The following is a 27,678-nucleotide window of genomic DNA, read 5'->3' on the forward strand; positions in this document are numbered from 1 at the left end:
AAGTGATTTTTTAGCCAGATATTGAGGCTGTGCCTCGTGATCGGGTTGATAATGGGTCGACATTGGGCTGGGGCCAACCAAAGGAGATTAGCTGTAGAAAGAGGGTCACAGTCCACAGATTCTATGGCTACTCATAAGGGGGGTTTCAGTAATGGCATGGTATTTTGGAAGCTGGGCCAGCTGTGCAGATCTTTTTCAGACAATTTTCATGTGATTTACAGGTGTTTTTGCACATGGCTCAAGCTTCAGGCATTTGTTTCCTGGGCTGGGTAAGAAGAGGAGAGCAGTTCTGTAGAAGAATTCTTCAGATGTAAAAACACTTGTATCCCACTTTTACAGATACTCCCATTAAAGGCCATGTGGACAAAATGCCTGAATACGCTCATAAAAAGCTCATACTTTTTTATATTGTAGAGCAGGGGTCTCTAAACTTTTGAAACAAAAGGCTAGTTTACTGTCAGACTTTAGGGGGGCCAGACTGTGGCCAATGGAAGTAGAAAATGTCTTGGCATTGGTAAGAGTAAACTATGCCATAGGCTTGATGGTCAGTGGGAGTAAAAGAATTGCATTGCTGGTGTCAGTGGGAGAAATAATGCCCCATCAATTGGTGTCAGTGGGAGGAATAGTGCCCCATCATTGGTGTCAGTGGGAGGAATAGGGCCCCAAGTGCCGGCTAAAGGCAAGCAAAGTGCCACATCGGGCCTGCGGGCCGCAGTTTTGGAACCACTGTTGTAGAACACAGGGTGACTGAGCTTACAAAAAAACACTCAATTGTCAATGGGTTCCTAGGGACTGTAACTTGAAATCCTCTAAAATGAGCTTGAGCCATGGCCAGGCAAAGGTAAGCCCCGCTTGCTTCCCCTTTGTTCATGCAGAATTCCCTCTGTTGAAAATAACAAAAACCCCCGGTTCACACTAAATACGGCTTTGAAATCGCACTATTTCAACGCAATTTCTAAGCTGCGGTCAGTGCGTGTTCATGTGCAGCTTGCCAACATGTCTATGCAAGTCCCACATGAAATTGCCAAAATTAGTGCAGGAACCTTTTTCAAATCAGTGTCTTATCAATTTGAACAGTTCCATAGACACAAATAGGCTGCGATTTGTCATGCAATTTTGCAACAAAGTCGCACTGGGTTAAAGAGGGGCTTAGGGGCATATTTTTAAAGCGGTGAATGTGACTTTCAGCAAACATTCATGGGTGGTGTATCAATAACTGTAATTAAAAATGCATGCAGTGAATGTTTGGTGAATGCCTGATTCACTGCTTTATAAATTGCCCCTAAGTCAGATTTGTTGTTTAATTTTAACCACTTGTGTACTAGGAAATCTTAAAAAATCTTTGCATACATGTTAAAAATATGCATCTTTTGCTAGAAAGCACTTTTACCCCCCCCCCCCCTTTCAAAAAAGTATATGTTTTCTGAAAGCAGAGACCTTGGAGAATAAAATAGCTGTAGTTGCAATTTTTTATATAACATGATATTTTCTCTTTATTTATCAAATACATATTTTTAGGAAAAAATACAGGTAAATGAATGTTCATGTAAACAAAATATTCAAACGTTAATGATAACTCATGTGCGACAGAGTTGATGTCTATATACAGTTCCTTGCAAAAGTATTCACCCCTTTGGCTTTTTACATATTTTGTTACATTACAGCCTTTAGTTCAATTTTTTTTTAATCTGAATTATATGTGATGGATCAGAACACAATAGTCTAAGTTGGTAAAGTAAAATTAGAAAAATATATACATAAAACAATTTTTCAGAAATAAAAAACTGATAATTGGCATGTGCGTATGTATTCACCCCCTTTGTTATGAAGCCCATAAAAAGGGTGCAACAAATTAAATTAACCACTTGACCACTGGGCACTTAAACACCCTTAATAACCAGACCAATTTTCAGCTTTCGGTGCTCTCGCATTTTGAATGACAATTACTCAGTCATGCAACACTGGACCTATATGAAATTTTTGTCCTTTTTTTCACACAAATAGAGCTTTCTTTTGGTGGTATTTAATCACCGCTGGGTTTTTTATTTTTTGTGCTATAAAAGAAAAAATACCGAAAATTCTGTAAAAAAACGAATTTTTCTTTGTTTCTGTTAGAAAATTTAGCAGATTAGTAATTTTTTCTTCATAAATTTTGGCCAAAATTTATACTACTACATATCTTTGGTAAAAATAAGTACAAATTGGTGGATATTATTTGGTCTTTGTGAAAGTTATAGAGTCCACAAGCTATGGTGCCAATATCTGAAAATTGATCACACCTGAAGTACTGACGGCCTATTTCAATTCTTGAGACCCTAACATGCCAGAAAAGTACAAATACCCCCCAAATGACCCCTTTTTGGAAAGAAGACATTCCAAGGTATTTAGTAAGAGGCATGATGAGTTTTTTGAAGTTGTCATTTTTTCCCACAATTCTTTGCAAAATCAAGATTCTTTTTACTTTTTTTTTTTTTTCACAAAATTGTCATATTATCAGGTTATTTCTCACACACAGCATATGCATACCACAAATTACACCCCAAAACACATTCTGCTATTACTCCCGAGTATGGTGATACCACATGTGTGAGACTTTTACACAGCGTGGCCACATACAGAGGCCCAACATGCATGGAGCGCCATCAGGTGTTCTGGAGCACCCAGGACAATTCTGCCATTTCTCTCCTACATGTAAAAATCATCATTTATTTGCTAGAAAATTACATAGAACTCCAAAACATTATATATGTTTTTTTAGCAAACACCCTGGAGAATACAATGGTGGTCTTTGCAACTTTTTATCTCGCACGGTATTTGCGCAGTAATTTTTCGAATGCTTTTTTTTGGAAAAAAAACTGTTTTGTGCTTAAAAAAAAAAAACACAGTAACGTTAGCCCAATTTCTGCATAATGTGAAAGATGAAGTTACACAGAGTAAATAGATACCCAATATGTCACTCTTCAAAATTGCACACGCTCGTGCAATGGCGGCAAACGTCGCTACTTAAAAATCCCCATAGGCGACGATTTAAATTTTTTTACTGGTTATATGTTTTGAGTTACAGAGGAGGTCTAGGGCTAGAATTATTTCTCTCGCTCTAACGTTCGCAGCGATACCTCACATGTGTGGTTTGAACACCGTTTTCATATATGGGCGGGACTTACGTATGCGTTCGCTTCTGCATGCGAGCACATGGGGACAGGGGCGCTTTAAAAAAAACATTTTTTTTTATTGTTCATTTTACTTTATTTATTTTAGTTTGACATTTTTTTCCCCAAAAATAATTTTTTTGATCACTTTTATTCCTATTACAAGGAATGTAAACATCCCTTGTAATAGGAATATGGCATGACAGGTCCTTTTTATAGTGAGATGTGGGGTCAATAAGACCCCACATCTCACCTCTAAGCTGGGAAGCCTGAAAAAAAAAAAAAGATTCTGGCTTTGATCGTATTAGCGATTCGGTAGAAGCACCGGAGGGCGGCGGGAGATGTCTATGGCTGGGTATTGCAGGGTATCACCGACTATGGCTGGGTATCTCAGAGCATGGCGTTGCAGAGTACTGCGTTGCAGAGCATTGCAGGTTATTGGCGGGTGTTGCAGAGCATTGCAGAGTGTTGCAGGGTATTGGCGGGTGTTGCAGAGCATTGCAGAGTGTTGCAGGGTATTGGCGGGTGTTGCAGAGCATTGCAGAGTGTTGCAGGGTATTGGCGGGTGTTGCAGAGCATTGCAGAGTGTTGCAGGGTATTGGCGGGTGTTGCAGAGCATTGCAGAGTGTTGCAGGGTATTAGCGGGTGTTGCAGAGTGTTGCAGAGTGTTGCAGAGTGTTGCAGAGTGTTGCAGAGTGTTGCAGAGTGTTGCAGAGTGTTGCAGGGTGTTGCAGGGTGTTGCAGGGTGTTGCAGGGTGTTGCAGGGTGTTGCAGGGCGTTGCGGAGTGTTGCAGGGCGTTGCGGAGTGTTGCAGGGCGTTGCGGAGTGTTGCAGGGCATTGCGGAGTGTTGCAGGGCATTGCGGAGTGTTGCAGGGCATTGCGGAGTGTTGCAGGGCATTGCGGAGTGTTGCAGGGCATTGCGGAGTGTTGCAGGGCTTTGCGGAGTGTTGCAGGGCTTTGCGGAGTGTTGCAGGGCTTTGCGGAGTGTTGCAGGGCTTTGCGGAGTGTTGCAGGGCTTTGCGGAGTGTTGCAGGGCTTTGCGGAGTGTTGCAGGGCTTTGCGGAGTGTTGCAGGGCTTTGCGGAGTGTTGCAGGGCTTTGCGGAGTGTTGCAGGGCTTTGCGGAGTGTTGCAGGGCTTTGCGGAGTGTTGCAGGGCATTGCAGTGTTGCAGTGTTGCAGGGCATTGCAGAGTAATGCAGAGTATTTGCAGGGAATTGAGGGGTTAATTTTCGGTGAGCAGCGATGTGGGCACTGCAGATGCAGCCCACATCGCTGCTGACACCGATCTCTTCCCCCTCCGATGTACCGATCGGTACAGAGAGGGGGAGGGAGGAACCGGCGTCATAACATGACGCCGGCTTGTTTACAAGTGATCACTCCGTCATTTGACGGAGCGATCACGTGGTAAACGGCCGCGATGAGCGGCCGTTTACCGTGATTCGTGATGCGCCTGGTCCACTAGACCCAGTGGTCACGGATGCTCTCGTGTGCGCGCCCCAGGGGGCGCGCGAGAGCATAATTCTGGGAGGCCGTTAATTAACGGCCTCTCAGAGTTAAACAACCGCCCTGAAGCCGTTAATCGGCAATGGGCGGTTGTTAAGTGGTTAAGAAGTCACATAATTTGTGAAATGATGTTCACCTGTGTGCAATCCTAAGTGTCACATGATCTGTCCTTATCCAAATCTTTGATGATCCCTAGGAGCGCCATCAAATCCATCATAACCAAATGGAAAGAACATGGCATAACAGCAAACCTGCCAAGAGATGGGCGCACACCAAAACTCATGGACCAGGAAAGGAGAGCATTAATTAGAGAGGCAGCATAGAGACCCAATGTAACCCTGGAGGAGCTGCAGAGTTCCACAGCAGAGACTGGAGTATCTGTACATAGGACGACAATAAGCCGTACACTTCATAGAGTTGGGCTTTATGGCAGAGTGGGCAGAAGAAAGCCATTACTTTCAGCAAAAAACAAAATGGCACATTTTGAGTTTGCAAAAAGGCATGTGGGAGACTCACAAACTGTATGGCGCAAGGTGCTCTGGTCTGATGAGACTTTTTGCCCATCAAAGAAAACGCTATGTCTAGCGCAAACCCAACACATCACATCACCCAAAGGACACCATCCCCACAGTGAAACATGGTGGTGGCAGCAGCATGCTGTGGGGCTATTTTTCAGCAGTCTGGACTGGGAAACTGGTGAGAGTTGAGTGAAAGTTGGATGGTGCTAAATACAGGGATATTCTTGAGGAAAACCTGTACCACTCGGTGTGATTTGAGGCTAGGACAGAGGTTCATCTTTCAGCAGGACAATGACCCCAAACACACTGCTGAAGCAACACTTGAGTTGTTTAAAGCGGTTGTATAGTCAAAATGTAAACTTTTACCTACAGGTAAGCCTATAATAAGGCTTACCTGTATTAGCAGCTGACTTCAGTGGCGCATGTGCACAGGGGATTCTCGGCTGAAAGCCTGGCAGACTCCGGACTTTGCCGGAAAGAAGTCTCCCGCACGCATGTGCGGGAGTGACTACATCGCGGCTCCAGCCACTCACAGTACTGGAGCCGCGATACCCAGAAGACACACGAGGCAACATGTCAGCTCTCTTGGCGTGGACCAGGTGAGCGTGGGCCGACAACTTGTTCTAAGGTATTTCATTATGAGCTAGAAGGCGGTGCATACTAGCTCATTATGCCTTTTGCCTTGCAGGTGAATAAAAAATAAATTTCGGGGGAATACAACCGCTTTAAGGGGAAACATGTAAATGTGTTGGAATGGCCTAGTCAAAGCCTAGACCTCAATCGAATAGAAAATCTGGGGTTAGCCTTAAAGATTGCTGTTCCCAAACGCAAACCATCTAACTTTAAGGAGCTGCAACATGGAATTGGCAAAAATCCCAGTGGTAAGATGTGTGAAGCTCATAGAGCCTTATCCAAAGTGACTTGGAGCTGTGATAGCCACAAAAGGTGGCTCTACAAAGTATTGACTTTAGGGGGGTGAATAGTTATGCACATTGACTTTTTCTGTTATGTTGTCCTATTTGTTGTTTGCATCATAATAAAAAAAAAAATCTTCAAAGTTGTGGGCATGTTCTGTAAATGAAATGATGCAAATCCTTCCATGTTAATTCCAGGTTGTTCTAACAAAACATGAAAAATGCCAATGGGGGGGGGGGGGGGGGGGGGGGGTAAATACTTTTGCAAGGCATTGTACATGTGCTAGCCCTATGCATTGCATTTTATATGAGGCGTGTACCCCGTAATTTGAATTATTTTTATTTATTTAATATCTTTTTTTTATTTATTTTTTACACTTTCCGAAAAATTCATTTTTAACTTTATTGCTATCATAAAGGAACTAACAAGACCCCCCTATGTGATAACTTGGGCAGGTAACAAGTACTATTCATGGAGACATTGGGGATCTGTTAGACCCCCAGTGTCTCCCCTACCCTCCAGTGCAGCTATTCAAACTCAGATCGCATTGTCCTGGAGCGCCCTACAACATACATGCTATGCTTTGTGTTCTGCTGCTTTACAAAAACGATCATGTCTGTTTCTGTGTTCTTCATTTTTTTTTTTTCTTTTTATGCAATGAAATGTGCTTTAATAAGCAAAAATACTGGTTATCAAGATTTTAAAAAAACAAAGAATGGTGTTATGTCATGCTACCATTATAGAGATAGAGAGTGCTTTGTATTTATTTGATGATTTGCAGGATATTATGCTTCTCAGAGCCATATCTGTCTGGTGATGATGACTGTATTCTTTTTTTGCAGGTTGCAAATTCTGTGATATTAAATTTAGACAAATGGGCTCATATTTCATAAAGAACATGATATTCAATGACTTCACTCTCCTGTTTGTGGCTTTCATTTTTGCAAATCTCTATAAACAAACACATAATGTATTACATTTGCTAATATATTTTTTTTTTTGTTCTATTAACAGGCTATACCATAGCTACTTTGGGAGGTGACTGCATTCTACAATGATTTGTAGGAATACAAAAAAGCTTGGTAGGTAACTTTTTTATTTAAGCAACTACAAATGTGGCTGTACAAATTTAGGCTTCCATGCATACTATAAGCTTTAAAAATGCTGAAAATCACTGGATAAAAAACACTCGTACCCGTATATACTCGAGTATAGGTCGATCCGAATATAAGCCGAGGCCCCTAATTTACCACAAAAAAAATGGGAAAACGTATTGACTCGTGTATAAGCCGAGGGTGAGACATGCAGCAGCTACTGTTACAGCTTAAAAGAGTGGAAAAGAGGGTCAACAATGCCCATCTGCAGCTGCATACCTCCCTGTGTCCATCCCTGTGTCCCGTCCATCCCTGTGTCCATCCCTGTGTCCATCCCTGTGTCCATCCCTGTGTCCCATCCATGCCTGTGTCCCGTCCATGCCTGTGTCCCGTCCATGCCTGTGTCCCGTCCATGCCTGTGTCCCGTCCATGCCTGTGTCCCGTCCATGCCTGTGTCCCGTCCATGCCTGTGTCCCGTCCATGCCTGTGTCCCGTCCATGCCTGTGTCCCGTCCATGCCTGTGTCCCGTCCATGCCTGTGTCCCGTCCATGCCTGTGTCCCGTCCATGCCTGTGTCCCGTCCATGCCTGTGTCCCGTCCATGCCTGTGTCCCGTCCATGCCTGTGTCCCGTCCATGCCTGTGTCCCGTCCATGCCTGTGTCCCGTCCATGCCTGTGTCCCGTCCATGCCTGTGTCCCGTCCATGCCTGTGTCCCGTCCATGCCTGTGTCCCGTCCATGCCTGTGTCCCGTCCATCCCTGTGTCCCGTCCATCCCTGTGTCCCGTCCCTCCCTGTGTCCATCGCAGCCTACCTGTCTCTTTGCCTTCTGCAGCCTCTGTGTGCCATGCCGCACCTCTCCTCCTCGTCTGACAGACGGCGGCCATTCCACTGTTCAAAAGCCGCGCCTCTCTGTCTGTGATAGGCGGAACACTCAATTTCCCAGCAGTCAGTGTTCCGCCTATCACGGACATCCTCTCATCCTCGTCCGTAGTATGAGAATGAGCGGATGTCCGTGATAGGCGGAACACTGACTGCTGGGAAATTGAGTGTTCCGCCTATCACAGACAGGGAGGCGCGGCTTTTGAATAGTGGAATGGTCGCCGTCTGCCTACCTGATCTGCGTGACTCGAGTATAAGCCGAGGGGGGCACTTTCAGCCTAAAAAAAGGGGCTGAAAATCTCGGCTTATACTCGAGTATATACGGTAATAACATTTTTGTGCCTGCTTTTTGGCTCCATGCACACTGGCATTTTTTATAAGTTGAAAAAAATGTTTTTGTGCCAGCTTGTAGTTGTATTTTAGTAGCTTCTAGTAGCTTTTAGGAGCGTTAGTGTTTTATTAGTGTTTTTACAGTAGATAAAGAGAAAAAAAAACACTTGAAAAAAGCTGTTAGGAGTGTTCATGCCGCACTGTATAAAAATAAAAAATGTATAATTTTTGTCACACAAATATAACTTTTTTTTAATTATATAAATTAAAGACTGAACATTTTGAAAAAATCCCCTAATATTTTCTACTTTCTGTTTATAAAACATAAAAAAAAAAAAAAAAAAAAAATTTTTGTTAAGCAAACAGTCTGAGGCATTTAGTAAGAGGCATGGCGAGTTCTTTGAGGTTGTTGTAATTGTTTGTCACACTTTTTTGGAAAATGAAATAATTAAATAAAAATAGCTTTTTCTTTTTACATACTGTCACCAGTGCAGTACAACATCCTCATATGACTGATGTGACGGTGATCACGTATACTGACTGATGACTACTACTCTGGGGGATCAGGGATTTTTTTTTTTTTTTTTAAGATGATCACTATATAAGCAGTAGTTTTAGCTGTCATGAATGGATTAACCATTTATGAACAGCTTGCTTTTGGTTGTGTTCTGTGATTGACTATAGCTAATCACATGGTACAGGTAGCCAGGTACTATGTGATTGCTGTGGGCCAATCACAGATGACAACAGTAAGCAAAGTGTTTTTGAATGGAAAATCATTCATGACAGGTGGTTTACATTGTTATCGTGTGATCACTGTGACCAATCATAGCGATCACATGATACCCGGTTACTGGTAACTGTAATCAGCTGTATCTGGTGGACATAACGGTCACTAGAGGGGCGTGCTGCATGCCCCTAACCTCGAGCAGGCACAATGATGTAAATATATGTGTTTGTGCTTGCACGTACTGCCTGGTCACAGTAAAATTACTGTGGCAGGTTGGCAAGTGGTTAAAAAAATCGACACGAGGTACATTGTTTACAATTATTTCAGTGTCCATTGTGCTGATGTCAGCTACGATAGTGGGAATTCAAAGTCCTCTGCCCACTCCCATACCCTACAGGGGTTAATACCAGTGCTGGACCTGTGACAGGTACTCATCAAGAGTGATGACTATAACAGACCTTTCCACCCCCTCCTCCATTCATAGAATCTGTGCTATAGCTTCCATGAATGAAAGCACTCTATGAATGGAGACAGTGAACCTATCATTCATCCATTTCATTCATATAAGCTATATTATAACTTCAATAAATGGAGGAGGGAGACGAAAGAGTGGGCTTAGTTTGCACTCTCAATGAGTGCCTGTCACAGGTTCAGAGCTGATATTAACCCCTGCAACACCGGATTACAACTTCAGGGTATGGAAGGGGGGCAGATGACTTTTCCACTATGACAGCCAGCACAAAGGACACTTCACCCATTCTTGTTGTTTATTGAGGAATCTGCTGAAGGTAACAAATATGTTTGTGTATGGCCAGCTTAAGGAGAAAAGGGCTAGATGATGCCAGAAGTCTTCCAGCCAGGAAATTAAGTAGTATGAGATGCTTGCAGTATGCAGTGAAAGTAGAGTAAACAATTTCAGTACAGAAGAGAACCCTGTACAATTGTGCAAGTCTGAGGGCAATGCTGGAGTTCAACTTTAATTAAGTTGGCAAGACATGGTGGTGAAGAGAGGGCCAAGACCATTCGTTTGTAACATACTGGAGGATGAGCACGCCACTCCATTATTCAAGTATGTAGTTTTGTGCCTTTTGGATATGTTTTTTCTTAAGCATTTGGTGTAATGGACCATGAGATGAAAGGAAGTTAATGTAAAACCGAGCTGGTGAAGCCTGACATGTGCACTCTAGTACTTTCCTGTATAGTAATCAGCCATAATATAAATATGTAGGTGTTAGGCCTGGTCCTTGTAAATCTCAGTTTTCTGGCAGGTAATGATCGCTGGTGCAGAAAACTGAAACGACAGCCTATCTTGGATTCTCCGCTCTCTTTTTACACTATAAAACGTACTGATCCACTTGTCTGAACACTCTAGCTGCCTAGGTGCCCAGCTTTTCCACAGCACTCCCCATGAAGATTAAAGTGGTTCCAAAAAGTAGTTTATGGTCTGGTTACTTTGCTTGTTTTCTTGTTATATTTATTTAGTTATGTCTTGCCTTTTATTAAAAGTTTCAGTGTAGTCTATACAATGCCACCATGTGATTTAATGTGCCATTTTGCTCTGTTCAGCTGGAATCCATGAGCATATGACTTTTGTGACATCAGTTTCTGTTCAGTTTGTAAGCGCTGTTGGTACAATTTCCTGTTTGGCCACTAGGCGGCGCCCTCCATATAGACAAACAGTGGGTTGCGTGAGCTATTGGGAGAAGTTTGGGCAAGGTGTCAGCAGAGTCTGCCCGATGGGACTTGGTGGATCCTATACTACAGGAATGTAGCATTCCCCGTTTTTGGTGTTTCCTTCCTGGGCAATGGCTAGAGAAGACGTGGTGTCCTGGATAGGAAAGAGTTGGGGGACAGGACATAGATGGCCTGACTGGAGAAAGTGCTGATGACTGCTACCATTATATGATAAGATGAGTGCCCTAACGCCTCTGGGGGTTGTCCTATTAGACGAAACGCGTAGGAAAAAGTTATAGAGCTGATGTCACGCCGCTGCATCGGGTTTCGTGTAGCAGCTTCTAATGGGAGTTGAGATTGTGCTTGGATGTTTTTATGTGGTTTTAAAGTCTCAAGAAAATATACCGCACTGTGGCTCTATCTTGTTTGCCCCATATGTGAGAATTGCAGTGTGGTTTCTGCTATGATGCCATCCCTCAGTGGGCTTCAAGCGAGGAACGAGTTTTTATGCTGCCACAGGCTGTGTCTTTGCTGGCTGAGATGGAGAGAGCTGCTGTAAGAGATCCGTGTAACGTGCTGTGCGATTGCAGTTTTGCTTTTGGGAAGTGTTGATTTCACCTGTGTGTGGTGTGAGGCCATACATAGGAAGACTTGATGGTGATTGCAAGTGGTGTTGGAAGATGCAGACTCTTTTTGAGGTTATTTTATTTGCTTCTTAAAGTGTTGCTAAACCCACAACAGTAAAATCAGTCTGTATATGTAGAAAAGCATGTTTGTTATACTCAGTGTGGAACCTAAGGGGTTAGTCCTCTGCATTGTGTAAAAAGGCTGTTCCTGTATGCACAGATTCTCTCCTTGTCCTCAAAACATCTCAGACAGAGTTAGTGGAGTCAGTCTGCACATGCTCAGTTTGGTGTGCATTGCTAGAGAGGATTTTTTTTCTTTTCTTGAGAGGATGCATGTGATCAACACAGGGCCAATTGTCACAGTCCAGACAGAGGGTCAGGGGTCATGCATACTTATAGGACAGTTGTGGGAGAATGAAAACTCATCCTGCAAACTTTAACCAGACATTGATGGAAGTCACAAGACTGCTATGTATTGCTGATAAGAAAAGGTATTTATCAGTTTATATTTACTAAAATAATTGCATTTCCATGTTCAGTGTACTGTGGAAGACCAGATATAGTGAATGCAGGGTCCTGGGTTTAGTAACATTGTAAGGACTTGTGTGTGTGTGTGTGTGTGTGTGTGTGTGTGTGTGTGTGTGTGTGTGTGCACTGTTTAATCCATTTGGTGACCATGATCACCGTTCCCAAAAAAGCTCAGATGGCTCCCATAAATGACCCGGGTGATAATGTTCCCAAACATACACAGACACTTATGTTTTTTTTAGATTTCTGGGTACTAAAATATCTATAGCTATCACCTGGAAAACCTCTACGATAGATTTGGCTTTATTGAAGTGCAAACTTACCTGGATCATGTTGCATGTAAAATTGTTCGGCATCCTTTTGGGATAGGCATGCCAAATTTTAACAATTTTGGGACCCTTGGCTATGTTACCTGCAATGCCCATCTTAGCATTAGTCCGTGGGTTGGGGGGTGGAGAACACGGGTTGGACACTAAATCCCACCTTCCTTCTCCCCCCTTCTCTTCTTCTTGCTATGATTCTTTATTGTGTCCTTGGACCTCCTTTACATGGCAGACCGATCGGATCTGTCTGTCAGTGTTTTGGCAGACCCAATCGGACCATCCATTGACCTCTATGGAGCGACAGATGTCAACAGACATGTGTCCATTGACACCCAATCCAATCCTATGTACTTAAAACAGATGGATGGGTGATCCGTTCCCCATCTGTGGGGCATATTGAATGACAGTTGGATGGAAACAGACAGGCGGATCGTTTCTATCCAATCTCCCGTAGAGGAAAGAGCGCCGACATCTGTCTGCTGATCCCAGCGGGGATCAGCAGACAGATTCCCCCCACTGAGCAAGGCATATCCACTGACGGAGTCAACCTGAGGGGCCTAAATTTGATTGGTATGTTGTGATTTATTCGCTTCTCACACCTATTGGTTGATTGTCATGCAAGCTATGTTATTGGAAGGTTTATGTTTTTAGAAGGAAAGACGACGGTCCTCCTCCCTCTTTCTCTATCACCGCTAGCATTTCCTCTGACCGTAAATGCAGTTCTTATTAGTAGGGCTGAAACAACTAATCGATTAGTCGTCAACGAATCGATTATGAAATTCATTGATTAATATTTTCATAATCGATTAATCGACCAGTAACATAATGGGGTTAAAAAACTAAACTAAAATGAGCCCTTTATAGTACAAAAAGAGAAAATAATCACTACTGTAAAAATTACTTTCACAGTTCTACAGTAAAAAAAAATGAACCCCTTACAGTAGAGATTATCTGCTTTTTTTGTACTATAACGGCTGATTTTAGGTTTTTTAACCCCATTATGTTACTAAACGTCTTAGACCTGGTTCACAGCTATGTGTTTCTTGGGGCCTTTTGCAGAAACGCACTACAGTTCATTTACATGGTTTCTTATGGGACACATTAACATCTATGCTTTTTTTCAGCCGCTGCGCATTTGGAAAGGGTCAGGGACTTTTTTAACGCAAAACGGTGCTTTATTTAGTTCAATATACTTCAACGGAGAAGCTGCAGAAAAGCATGGAATGTGTTTTTTAATCTGCCCAACAACAAATTGGCCAAAAAAAATGCAAAAACGCAAATCGCAGCAAAATCATGTGTGCAAAAAAGCACTGGAGAAATAGAACAAACAGATCAAAAGTAAACTGCATAGGTGTGTACCGAGCCTTATGCTGGCCACATGGATCAAATTTCAGATGAGAATATTCATAAAAAAAGTCTTTGCATATTCGCTGAATGAAAGAACGTTTTTTGAAATTTTCACTTGTTTTTAACATTCTTTTTTTAAAATGAATGTAATTTCTGAACGAAAACCACATACACTGTCTGAAAATTCCACTGACCAAGAAGTTTTCTATTATTACCAAATTTTCCCATCACTGTGGTTGAAAACAAATGTCGATTTGACCCCACTAACGATTAGACAATGGAACGAACATTCTTAAAATAACATTTTTTTTATTTTTTTGAAGAAAGACATTATTTTGTTTTTTAATACAAAAAAAAAGTGATCTCCCTCTGAGTGATGATATTTACCAGATTCACCCTCTAATAGTATATACAGTATATCTCCTCTAATAGTATATACAGTATACCGCCTCTAATAGTATATACAGTATATCTCTTCTAATAGTATATACAGTCTCTCTCCTCTAATAGTATGTACAGTATATATCTTCTGTCTTTTATTCTCAGAGTGGATTCGATATTTTGCTCCCTAACCATATAGTTGGTTATTTATATTTACCACTGCATATAGAGATATTTAAGAATAAATTGCCTTTTTTTTTTTAAACCTTACATATTAACTAAATTATACACCACACTTTTTTTTGAAGGTTATTAACTGATTAATCGAAAAAACAAATCGGCCAACTAATCGATTATTAAAATAATCATTAGTTGTAGCCCTAATTATAAGCAGTATCCACACTCTGATAATTGATATTCTTAGAGGTTAATTTTCAGGAATCTTTGCTTGCTTTCGTTTGCATAATTGGAATGGTTTTTGCCTTACTGTACACTCACATGTTTGTTCTAACTATTTTATCTGTAATCCCTATTATTCAGCCATGTGGACAATCTGCACTCTGAATATTTACTCGCTGTAAGCTTACCACTTTTTGTATAAAACCCAATAAAAAATATTCAGAGCACGATTTCTTTGTATATTTTTTATGCTTTACACCAGGGATATGCAATTAGCAGACCGCCAGCTGTTGCAGAACTACAAGTCCCATGAGGCATAGCAAGAATATGACAGCCACACGCATAACACCCAGAGGCATGATGGGACTTGCAGTTTTGCAACGGCTGGAGGTCCGCTAATCGCATATCCCATCAGCAGAATACAAATCACATTTGTATGCTGCTTATGATTTTGTTCAGCATATAAATTCTTTCATCATTTTTGACACACAGATTGGGTGGACACATGACAAGTTCACTTTTAACATTATAGGCACCGCATTACACAGTTTATCAACCTGAGAAAGTGCTGATGATTGATACCATGTTGGCGAGAAGCTGTATACCCTACGCCTACCATGAAGTTATGGCGGTAAAGCTTGGAAATTGTATTGGACTTGCCTCTTCTTGCTACTAATGGCCTATCTAAGGAGCGTGTACACTTAAAAACTGTACCTGTTCCTACGTATAAATTTAACTTGAGAACAAACCCACAGAACCTATGTTGTAACCCAGGGCAGGTCTGTATTTGGTTCCACTGGAAAGAATATTTGGTGAGGTGTTGGGCATGGTAATGTACATATGCTGGTAAAGGCACTCCATTCACTTTCCTCTGGAAGTAGGAACTTACATGGACAAAAGGCCTATTGGTGCAAGCCAGGAATAAAACATATTCACATTTGCTTGGCTTTATTTACAAGTTTGAGTTGGACTGTGGCTGACCCATGATGGCTCTATGGATGGCCTGATGTAAATGGACTTGTGCCTGTTTACGTAAGGCTACATCCAATTTGTAATGATTTGTAATGAGGCCTGGAAAAACAGAAAAGGATGCAGTCCAACAATTTTTTTTTCTTCTGGATCTGGATGGACATGGCAGGTTATCAGCAGACTTATCCACCTGCCCATAAAGTTTCATGGAGCTTCCGATCAGATCGGTCTGAAAAACCAAAAAAGACGAATCAGAAAGCCAGTGTGAAAGGTGCCAAATTTTTTTTTTTCAAATATAAATTTTATTAAGTTAACTCCGGAAGGGAATACCCCACAATACAGGCAGTAAAAAGACAAAAAACGAGTAGAGTTCTCAGTACAAAAAGCAATGTGGTATCAAGAGCGTACAGTCACTCAAACAATGCAGCGAACCAGATACATTAAAACAATAGAGTACATAGGAGATCGTTGCTTTTGCAGCAGGTAAGGACAGTGAACCTGCGAACTCCGTGGAACGGTACAAGAGTGGGGTACAATATCCGAGCCTCCTCCGACTAACCACAGGGAGGAAACTCAGAGTTACCGGAGATGGAGAGGGATAGAAATAGGAGGACAGAAGTGAGGGGTGAAGAGGAGGAGGTGGGGGAGGGGGAAAGAGATAAGGGACAGAAAAGAACAAAGAATAGACCGATAGACACGGCGGTGGATCGGATCATCCGTAACGTAAATAGAACCAAGGGAGGATCACGACTTTAGCAGGGCCTGGCCTTCCCCGGAGAAGATAAACAAGCACCAGCCATCCCATGTTTTTTTATATGTCTCTTGTTTGTGCTGTGCAGTAAGGATAAGGTCTTCCAACTTCCGTATGTCCTCCACCTTCCGCAACCAATGCGCCACTGTTGGTGGGGCACTGCGCTTCCAGCATAGGGGAATACAAGCCTTAGCTGCATTGAGAAGGTGACACATAAGGGATTTCCTATATTTTTTGAGGGGGACCACTGATAGATGCAAAAAGAAAGCGGCATCATCCGGGATGGGGTAGGCCGCGAACTGCTGGGATATACGGCGGACCTCCATCCAGAATGAACGCAGTCTGGAGCAGGACCAGAACACGTGGAGCAGAGTACCCTTCTCCTCCCCACAGCGCCAGCACCGATCTGAAGATGAAGGGTAGCACTTGCTCAGCCTGGAAGGCGTTGGGTACCAACGGGTAAGGATTTTAAAGTTGGTTTCCTGCATCTTGGTACAAAGAGAAGATTTAAGGGCTAGGGTGATAATACGGTTTGTGTGAAGTGGTGAGAATTCACGGCCCAGGTCCCGCTGAAAGGTGCCAAATTTTTAACCACTTCGCGCCCAGGCCAATTCTGAAATTTTTCTCCTACATGTAAAATTCTTTTTTACTAGAAAATTACATAGAACCCCCAAACATTATATATGTTTTTTTTTAGCAAAGACCCTAGAGCAGTGATGGCGAACCTTGGCACTCCTGATGTTTTGAAACTACATTTCCCATGATGCTCCACTACACTGCAGAGTGCATGAGCATCATGGGAAATGTAGTTCCAAAACATCTGGGGTGCCAAGGTTCGCCATCACTGCCCTAGAGAATACAATGGCGGCTGTTGCAACTTTTTATCTCACACAGTATTTGCGCAGCAATTTTTTGAACATGTTTTTTTCATGCTTTTAAAAAAAAAAAACTGTAAAGTTAGCCCAATTTTTTTGCATTATGTGAAAGATGAAGATACGCCAAGTAAATAGATAACCAACATGTCACACTTCAAAATTGCACGTGCTAGTGGAATGGCGCCAAAATTTGGTATTTAAAAATCCCCATAGGCGATGCTTACATTTTTTTTACTGGTTATATGTTTTGTGTTACAGAGGGGGTCTAGGGCTAGAATTATTGCTCTCGCTCTAACGTTCGTGGCGATACCTCACATGTGTGGTTTGCACACTGTTTTCATATGTAGGTGGGACTTACGTATGCGTTCGCTTCTGCGTACAAGCTCACGGGGACAGGTGCGCTTTAAATTTTTTTTTTTTTATTGTTAATTTTACTTTTATTTTTTTTTGTTTGACACTTTAAAAAATAAATAAAAATTTGATTACTTTTATTCCTATTACAAGGAATGTAAACATCCCTTGTAATAGGAATATGGCATGATCGGACGGACCTATTTACAGTGAGATAGGGGGTCAATAAGACCCCACATCTCACTTCTAGGCTGGGAAGCCTAAAATAAAAAAAACAAAAAAAACGATCCTAGCTTCCCAGCCGAAGCGGCGCCGTTATTTGAATGCAGAGGCCGGGCATGACGTCCTAACATCGCACCCGGCCACCGAACGATCATAGAGACTCCGGCGACCACCGGGGGCCGGCAGATCCTTGGTCCGACTCACCGTTAGAAGCGGTGAGTCGGTAGAATCACCCTCCCGCCGCCGTGAAGAACGATCAAGCGGTGGAACAGCCGCTATGATCATTCTTATGGTGCAGGGAATCGCCGGTTGAAAATACTGATATCTGAATGATGTCTGTAGCCGCAGGCATCATTCAGATATAACCCTGGAAAGTGGAGGCTGTCCCAGCATGTCCAGCGCGAAGTGGTTAATATTTCTTCATCGATTTCGCTTTTAAAGAAATCCATTGAGCATTTTGTTAACTGAAAATACTCAAATGTCAACCTGATTTCAAAGTAAAAACTGAAACTGTATTTTTGGGGGCATTCCTATGCCTCTGTTCTGGATGAAGAGAAGCTATTTACATTTTGGGTTGTGTATTTGCAGTGTAGCTATGATATGTGTAGATTGTATCATTAAATATGATTGTTAGTCACCAACATTGTAAACATCAAAAATCAAATCCTGTACCAGGAATTGAATGGTATCAGATTAATCAGACTGATAATGTACTGTTAAAATGTACCAAGCTTATTAGTGTATTTCCACGAAACACAAGATATTAGTTACAATGATTTTATCTCTATTTGCTCAAACCCATCAGGTTCATATTGCATCCAGTTATCGGTTTTGATGGTCGCCTACATGACCAACCATCTTTATAATATATCAGAGGAGAAAAAATAGCAATGTATAAATGGTAGGAGGAGCTTTTTCTGGATGCAGTTCATAGACTGTGCGTCTACCGCCTCAGATGATGATGGGAAGAAGTGTACATTACTGTAATGAGTAGCACCGGCCATCACGGTGCAGGTCTGATTTCTGGGCCACAGAGATGCATGGCAGCCCATTATTTTGAATAGCCTGATGCGTTGCATGGTAATATGTGAAAAAAGTGCAGGCTTTGATACACTGCACCTCAGTGATTGGGGGTGAACCTAGCCTAAGTGTGTATTCACACTGGTAGTTTTAACCGTGCCCAGGCATGGTTCACCCTCTTGGTCCGGTTTGAGTGTAAGTACTCCAAACCTTACCTGGGAAGAGTTAAGTGTTCCCGGGGAGCCCCTTGGAAAAGGTAGTCTCAGGCACAGTTCAGTTGTGGTCCTAAATGGTTCACTTTAGTGGGAGTACAAACCATGCTTGAGCACAGAAGGCTTCAAAGATCACTGTCAGCATGCCCTAAAACACTTACTTATAGCTCAGTGTAAATGTAGACTAGTGGGGAATTGGGGAGGGAGAACAATTTAACATTGTCACGGTTTGGTTTAACCAGTCCCAGTGTGTGTGCACCCTATGTGAAGGGCTGAAGGCTGCTACAGCTGGACAGTTCACTGAGCACTAGTAAAGTTTTTAGGGCAATATGCACCCAGGGACAAATGCCTTAAGACCCCTTTCACACCAGGGGAGTTTTGCAGGTGCTATAGCGTTAGAAATAGCGCCTGCAATCCGCCCTCAAACTGCTGCACCATTGTCTCCAGTGTGAAAGCCGAGGGCTTTCACACTGGAGCGGTGCACTGGCAGGACATCAGGAAAAGTCCTGCCAGCAGCTTCTTTGGAGCGGTGAAGGAGCGGTGTGTTTACCACTCCTCCACCGCTGCTCCCCATTGAAATTAATGGGGCAGCGCTGCAATACCGCCGCCAAAACGCCAATATTGCGGTGTATTGTGGGCGGATTTAACCCTTTCTCGGCCGCTAGCGGTGGGTAAAATGTGCTTCAAATCCAATGATAAAACGCCGCTAAAAATAGCGGCGTTTTACTGCCGACGCTATGGGCATGGCAGTGTGAAAGCTCTCTAAATGCAGACTCCCAACCAGCTGCAGCCATTGGGCCTGATGCCTTCAGTTTGCACCTAAACTCCATAGCCTCGTGCATTGGAGCTAAACGCTGTGTGCACATGAGGCCTAAAACCCAACAGAGTTTTGAATTAGGAAAAATACGTTTTGACTGGACATACATTTTAATGAATGTAGAGTTGAAAAAAGCCATACTTCTCTTGTGGGCCACACGAGTAAATTACTTTTGTGCTCCTGTGACCCTGAGTCAGCTGATAACGGGTTATTGACCACTATGGGCTGATGGGGCCAAACCAATGACAATATTATTGGGATCCACCAAGCTGCCGGATTGACAGCTTTTGCCACCTTCTAGTGTGCAGCTGATAGATCCAATGAGCACTGGAAGGGCAGAGCGGGGAGCAGTGACTGATAGTCATTACTCTCAACTTGCAGCAGATCGAGAACTGAGTGATCAGCAGTCATTTGGTGTGATCGCTCAGTTCTCTGATGTGGCATGACAGCAGCATTACTGATGCTGTAACATCGAGCTAAGCATATATGTTTTTTTTTTTTTTAAATCCCAAACTTTTCCATCAACCAAAGTATAAATTAAACTGTACAGTGTCTCAGGAATAACCTCAACAATGAACAAGGACCATTTAGGAGTCTACAAAACAAATGAAAAGATTTTGTGGCAATTTTGAAATGCAGAAAATGAAATTTGCTCCAGGGAGCACAAAATGCTAAAGTCCATAACCTATAATTATAATTCTTAACAAGTCCATAAGCTATAATCATAATTGTCAACAGCAGTGGGATCATAAAAGTTCCAGTTTCCTGGCCAAGAATGCTGAAAATTATTGTTGGGTTAAATACTACAAGTGTTATTCTTAAAGAATTGAGCCTTGGATAATATCTACTTTTATGCCGCGTACACGCGATCGGAATTCCGGCCAAAACAAGACCCATGAGAGCTTTTCATCGGAAAATGCGACCGTGTGTATGCTCCATCGGAATTTAGCTGTCCGAATTTCTGCCAGCCAAAAATTGATAGCATGTTCTCAATTTTCCCGACGGAAAAACTTTCTATCGGTAATTCCGATCGTGTGTATGCAATTCCGACACGCCAAAAATCACGCATACTCAGATTCAACTATGAGACAGAATCTATTGGCTACTGGCTATTGAACTTCCTTTTTCTAGTCACGTCGTACATGTTGTACGTCACCGCGTTATAAATGATCGGAATTTGATGTGACCGTGTGTAGGCAAGACAGCTTGAGCCGAATTCCGGCGGAATTCCGTCGGGTAAACCATCAGAGGTTTATCCGACAAGAATTCCAATCGTGTGTACGCGGCATTATACATATTTGTTACATGTACCCATTCACATAGCATAATTTAATAAAAAATAAATTAAAAAAAGCTCTTCTAATTAACACTGTCTGTTCTATTAGATATACTAGTTTAAGAGCTGCCTGGTCTCTTAAATGTCATACAAGTACCAACATAGATTAGATACAATTGTGAAAAGTAAGCTAATTATACAATAAACCATTTAAAATAAATTGAATCAAAACCCGGGACATATGAATTAGTCCATATCCTTGTGCTTCTTCATGCATTCAAATTGTGACAATCGATCGTGCAGTCTTTAACAGTGCCGAGTGCTGTCTCTTTAAATTATGTGCAGATCTCTCTCCAGTGTCCCCACTCACTCACCGACTGATATGGACTACTATTTTATAAGAGTTATAAGCACTTTGTGATGGTCCTGGTTATGCTGGAGCTTGTGGTCGCCCTTGGCGATTACATCCCACAATGGTATGCCATGCCGTGTTAGTTTTTACTTATTAACGTACATGGAGAAGATAGCAGAGGAGATCTAAATAGCATAATTCTGTTCATTAAAATCGTATAGTTAAAAAAACAATTACACCCACTTTGTACATGGGGAAATGCTGAAAAAATGCTGGCAAGTCTCATTATCATGTAGTAGTACACTTCCCAGTTCCCTACTGCGCATGCATGAGCCTCGCCGCGCAATGGGAATGGTCCGCGTTGTCTCTGGGACCGGTGTGTGTCCCAGCAGACAGCGTGCCGGGATAGGAAGAGGCATAGAGTCCCGTGGGAGTCTATGCCCGGAAGTGGGTGCAAATACCTGTCTTAGACAGGTATCTGCACCCCCCTCCCCCCTGAAAAGTGCCACCTATGGCACCGGAGGGGGGGAAGGTTCTGATGAGCAGAAGTTCCACTTTAACAAAGGATTCAAGATTTAGAAGCTGGCCACCTGCATTGTATGTTAATGAGGGGATCTTAAAGTGGTTGTAAAGGCTCAAGATTTTTTATCTTCATTCTGTGTGCAGCATTACTTTCAGCCCCCCCCCCCCCCCCCCATTATATTTAAATGAGCCCCATCTTAAGCATAACAAGCTGCTTGCTATGGGGGCACTTGACAGGAGGGAGGGGACAGGAGCACTGGCGGTGGACCCAGGAAGAGGAGGCGCGAGGCTGGTTTGTGCAAAACCATTACACAGAGCAGGTAAGTGTGTCATGTTTGGTATTAAAAAAATAAAATAAAAAAAAGCTGCCCTTAATATCACTTTAACCAATCACTTTAATATCACTTTAACCAATTAATGACCGCCTGACCGCAATTCACTGCTGACAGGCGGCTGCTGTAGGCAAATCGATGCACCCTTACGCCGCTGCCTACTTCAGGGTTTAGGGCGCACGCACGTGAGCCTCCCCATCGGTACCCGCGGTGATTGTATATAGCGGGATGCCTGTCTGAAAGTCCCAGCCAATGATTCATTGCCAGGACCTGCTGATTGGCTGTGTACATTAACAGCCCAGAGCTCTGTGTTGACATTCAACACAGAGCTCTATACACAGGGAATGATCCTTGCAAAGCAGGAATGAGAAACTTAGAGATCAATTAGTAAAGCCACACACTGTACACACATTACACATTGTTAGGCACACATTTAACCACCCAATCACCCTAGATGTTAACCCCTTCCTAGCCAGTGTCATTAGTGCAGTGACAGTGTATAGTATTATCACTGATCACTGTATTAATATCAGTGGCCACACTACCGCAGTCCCATTATAAATGGCTAATTACCGCCATTGCTAGTATAAAAAATAAATAAATGCAAATTCCAGTGTATATACCATAGTTTGTAGATGCTATAACTTTCATGTAAACCAATCAATATACACTTATTGGGATTTTTTTTTTCAAAGACATGTAGCTGAATACATTTTTTTTATTTCAATGGGAGTTTTATAGCAGAAAGTAAAAAATATAGTTTTTTTTTTCTTCCAACTTTTCAATCTTTTTTTCGTTTACATTACAATAAAAGAAAAACCCAGTGGGGATCAAATACCAAATTAAATCTCTCTTTGTATGAAAAAAATTATATAAATTTTGGTTGGGTACAGCGTTGCATGACCACGCAGTTACCAGTTAACTGGTTCCCGACCGGCCACCGCAGTTATACTGCGTCAGAATGGCTCCCCTGGGCAAGCTGCCATAACTATACATCGGCCCTTTAAGATGCTGTAGAAGGCGTGAGTGTGCTCCGCAGCCGATGCGAGTGCCCTGCAGGCGCTATGACAGTCGGACACCTGCGATAAGTCGTGACAGAGTGAGAACCGGGATCTGTGTGTGTAAACACACAAATCCTGGTTCTCTCAGGGGGGGAGGAGAGAGATCGTGTGTTCATACTATGTATGAACAACAATCTATCTCTTCCCCCTAGTCAGTCCCATCCACTCTGCAGTTAGAACACCCTGAGGGAACACAGTTAACCCCTTCCCTGCCAGTGACATACAGTAATCAGTGCATTTTTATAGCACTGATCGCTGTATACTCAAAAATGTATCAAAAGTTACATAAATATGTAGAAGAATACATATCAGCCTAAACTGAGGAAAAACACTTTTTTTTTTTTAATTGGGATATTTATTAAAGCAAAAAGTAAGAGATTTTTGTTTTTCTTTTTAAATTGTCGCTCTTCTTTTGTTTATACTGCAAAGAAATAAAAATTGCAGAGGTTATCAAATACCACCAAAAGAAAGCTCTATTTGTGGGGAAAAAAAGGACGTAATTTTTGTTTGGTTATAGCGCCGCACGACCGCGCAATCAAAGAGTTGCAATGCCGTATCGCAAAAAATTACCTCGTCATTGAGCAGCCAAATCTTCCGGGGCTGAAGTGGTTAAAGTAGCGCAGTGCTGAATAGAAAGAAATGGCCTGGTCATGATGGGGATAAAACCTTCTGGAGCTGAAGTAGTTGTAACATGCACAGATTATTATTAAAAAAACTATTAATCTTAACCCTTTATTTGTAGTCCAATAGATAATCTGTATAGTGGTAAACTTATTACTGCTATTCACTTATCACTATCATAGAAATTTCAATTGATATCTCCTTGAAAAACCTTTTATTCTTTTGTATATTGATATTTATTTTGTGTTTACAAAAATATGTTTTTCTCTGCCATCTTCTTCAGGGTTGTACTTTGTTTCTGATCATGCCTGGTCTTGCTCAGTAATTTTTTTTTTTTTAAGAATAACTTCTAATTAAAGTACTAATTAAATGAAAATCGTTCGTTCTGGTAATTAAAGAGAAAAACTTTCCAACATGACCTTTCAGAAATTTTCTTCTGAGCAGTTGACATCGTCTCTCGAAAGCAATATACTAACAAATAGAAAATGGACCGATTGTTCCAAATGCAGATGTGTTCATCCAATTTTCTAATAATGTGTACTAGGCTTTAGTTTGTCCTTGGGACTGACCGACTGAAATGCTTGCAGTCTGCCATGAGGCTTTGTTCTGCAAAAAGGAGAGATTTTCTAACATTTGACTGCAAACATGGAAATATACTTTAAAGTGAACCTGTGCTTTGGGCTTGCAGAGTAAAGCAAGGTTTTTACTCTACAGGGAAAGCCGTGTTCTCCAACGGCTATAAGGAGAAGCAGCCCTAAGCTCTAAGGACAGGGATGTCCAAACTTTTTTCAAAGAGGGCCAGATTTGATGAAGTGAACATGTGTGAAGGCCGGCCATTTTCCCTGACATTCTTTGAACCATTAAAATTCGGCCTAAGTGTGTTTGTTCGAGCACTAATACATTGCCCAACAAGAATTCTCTTGGCTTTGTGGCCGTGTGTGAGTAAAGAGATGATCTTGGGCATGTTATATGGATATACCGTATTTATTGGCATATAACACGCTCCTTCACTTTAGGAGGGAAGCTTCAGGAAAAAAATAAAATTTTAAATAAAGAAATATGAAGCAAAATAAGGGGCAGTGCCCATCTGCAGCCCCACCATTGCCCTGAATGCAGCACCACCATTGCCATCAGTGCAGCACCCAGTATGGCCAGGAATGCAGTACCCATCATTGTCAGTAATGCAGCCCCATCATTGCCAGGAATGCAGCCCCTTCGTTGCCAGGAATGCAGAAACCCATCGTTGCCAGTAATGCAGAAACCCATTGTTGCCAGGAATGCAGAAACCCATCGTTGCCAGGAATGCAGAAACCCATCGTTGCCAGGAATGCGGCCCCCCCATCGGTGTCAGGAATGCGGCCCCCCATCGTTGTCAGGAATGCTGCCCCCCATCGTTGTCAGGAATGCAGCCCCCCATCGTTGTCAGGAATGCAGCCCCCCATCGTTGCCAGGAATGCAGTCTCACCATTGCAATCACTGCAGCCTGACTGATGCCCATCCATCTGCAGCCTCGGAGGGGACAGGGAGGGGGCGGGGCGAGTGCCAAAATATTAGATACAGTAGAAAAGCCTGTTTTCTCAGCAGCCTCTTTAATAGAAAGTCCTGCATCCTTTAATGGACAGAACAGTCGTCCTGCCTCCTTCCTGTCAACTTCAAGGCATCTGGACATATATATCTCTTTTGTGGCCCCGTCGCTGGGAGATTGTTGGGGGCTTCAAAAGATATATATGTCCAAATAACCAGAGGGGCCATTTAAAACCGGAACGTGTACCGCGATTGGCCCACGGGCCAGACTTTGGACATGCCTGCTCTAAGGTGAATCTTGCTGGAGCCTACATAGGACTAAGAGTTCTCTCCCTATCCACATATGAAGGTGCTGATGTCTGAGCAGCCACTTCAATGCACCTGCACAGTTAGTGGAAGGTCAGTGGGTAACATACTACCCTGTGCCTGAAAACACTGGCTAATTAATTTTGCTCCTCGTAGCAAACTAAGCAGTGGGGGGTTTGATGTGAATAGCAAGTATAAGCTGCTGCAGGGACAAGTGAACCTAATGATTTGTCCTGCACTGGCCAAGCATTCCTATTAATGAACAATGATGGGCCAAAAGACAGCATTGTATAGTCAAATCAGGCTTGTAGGTCTATAGCAGTGTTTCTCAACCTTTTTCCACTCGTGGTGCCCTTGAAAAGTATTTTTAGTCTTGAGGCACCACAGTCTAAGACTGAAAAAAAAAAAAAAAGAAGGGTCAGGGACTTCTTTCCCTGTGTTTTTATACGGGTAGGACAAGCACCTACCTACACACAGCAGCACAGGTATGAACCAAGGGCTCATTCATATGTTAGGTTGGGGGGCGGTAGAACCATATAGTTGAGTTATTTTTACCACCCCAATTTTCTCTCCCTTTAGCTACAGAGGCAGCAACTGTGGGTGTATATATGCTGTGGCCACTGCTGGAGGTATACCCCCAGGTGAATGGGACTGTGCTGAAAATGACACGCAACTTTGTGCATTGCATGCAATTGTGGTTTGGTGATGCTGCATTTAGGGGGTTAAAACTGGTGGTGAGGAGGTGACCAATTGCCTCTTCGCCTCCTGTCAAATGCCTCAGAAAAGCGACCTGAGCATGGATTGTTTTTCAGAGGAGCGGCAGTACTTGTTGCTATTACGAACAAGTCCTAAAAGCTGTTCTGATTGTACATAAATAGGGGGTCAGGATTAAACGTAACATACATACATAGACACATGTACATGTCATCTGACAGCCTTTATCTACCAAGATGCCGTGGCACCACTGACGATCTCAGGCGGCACAACAGGGTGCTGCGCAACCCCAGTTGAGACAGGCTGGTCTATAGTATCTTAATGGCACTGGTAGGTTTTCTTTACAGTTGACATTTCATGAAAAAAACACTAAATAAAAAACCTAAGGTGTTAGAATTAAAAATTTACTAAATATGTATCTTGCACGCTGGCTTTGTGGCGGCTTCCCATAGGTGCCAATGATATCACTGAGCCTTTTCGATTGGATTTGGAGTACTTTTCTTTCCCAGGAGGCATTGGTGTGGCTTAGTGACGTCACTGCTGCCTGTAAGAAGTGGCTGAAACTATAATCCAAAGTACGCCAAGCTTGAGCGAAATTCCGTTGGAAAAACCATCCGAGATTTTTCCGACAGAAAATCCGCTCGCGTGTACGCGGCATTAGAGTACTATCTTTTCCTACATGATGATAAAATGCAGTTTCTTTAGGAAGGAAACTTTTCTTACCTTTGTATTAAATGAGGACACGTGTTTTCAGATAATAGCAGCAATTACTGGATATGCCAGAATGATGTTCCATGCATTCATTTTTTTTTTTTTTGTAACCACTTCCACCCCTTGCGTCTTATGTAAGAGAGTAATTAGGATTTTAGATTTTTCGTGATAAACGGGCTTTAAGATTTCTGTTTGAATTCAGAGACATATTAAAGCTGAAGTTTAGTGATATGTTTTTTTTTTTTTATTCTGTACCAGAAACCATACTGACGTGAATGATGAGTGCCCCTTGTGCTGGTGGCTGCCCCCACCCCCTCAAATACACCTGCAGATGTGACCTTCCAGTAGTGCGAGGGTTAATACTAATGGCTCAACCTATCACAGGCCAACGCCAAAATTGTTGACTATGCCTGCCCTTTCCACCCCACACCTCCATTCATTGAAGCTGTACTACAGTGAGAGATAAAAGTATTTGATCCTGTGCTGATTTTGTACATTTGCCCACTGACAAGTGATAAGTCTATAATATTTAGTGCATGTAATTACATTTTTCAGTAATTGAGTCACTTGCAGTAAGTGTTTCATTTGCTGCTTTAGATATATACCCCTACAGTATTTTCCTTTCATGTAATCCTGGCGGTAACCA

The 27,678-nt window shown here is 42.5% G+C and overlaps 1 protein-coding gene across 2 annotated transcripts in view; it reads left to right on the forward strand.

The window, feature by feature from the left end:
• Positions 1-27,678, forward strand: part of ATP8B4 (ATPase phospholipid transporting 8B4 (putative)) — a 531,442-nt gene that overhangs the window by 65,988 nt on the left and 437,776 nt on the right. For both annotated transcript variants that reach the window (XM_077470822.1, XM_077470823.1), the window contains exon 3: positions 7,101-7,168. In XM_077470822.1, the coding sequence (XP_077326948.1) occupies positions 7,141-7,168 (28 nt within the window). In that variant the 5' untranslated portion in view covers positions 7,101-7,140. The remainder of the gene's footprint in view (positions 1-7,100; positions 7,169-27,678) is intronic.

Source organism: Lithobates pipiens, unplaced genomic scaffold (assembly GCF_037356315.1).
Source record: "Lithobates pipiens isolate NorthernLeopardFrog02 unplaced genomic scaffold, aLitPip1_a1.2 Scaffold_8, whole genome shotgun sequence".
NCBI classification, from domain to species: Eukaryota; Metazoa; Chordata; class Amphibia; order Anura; family Ranidae; genus Lithobates; species Lithobates pipiens.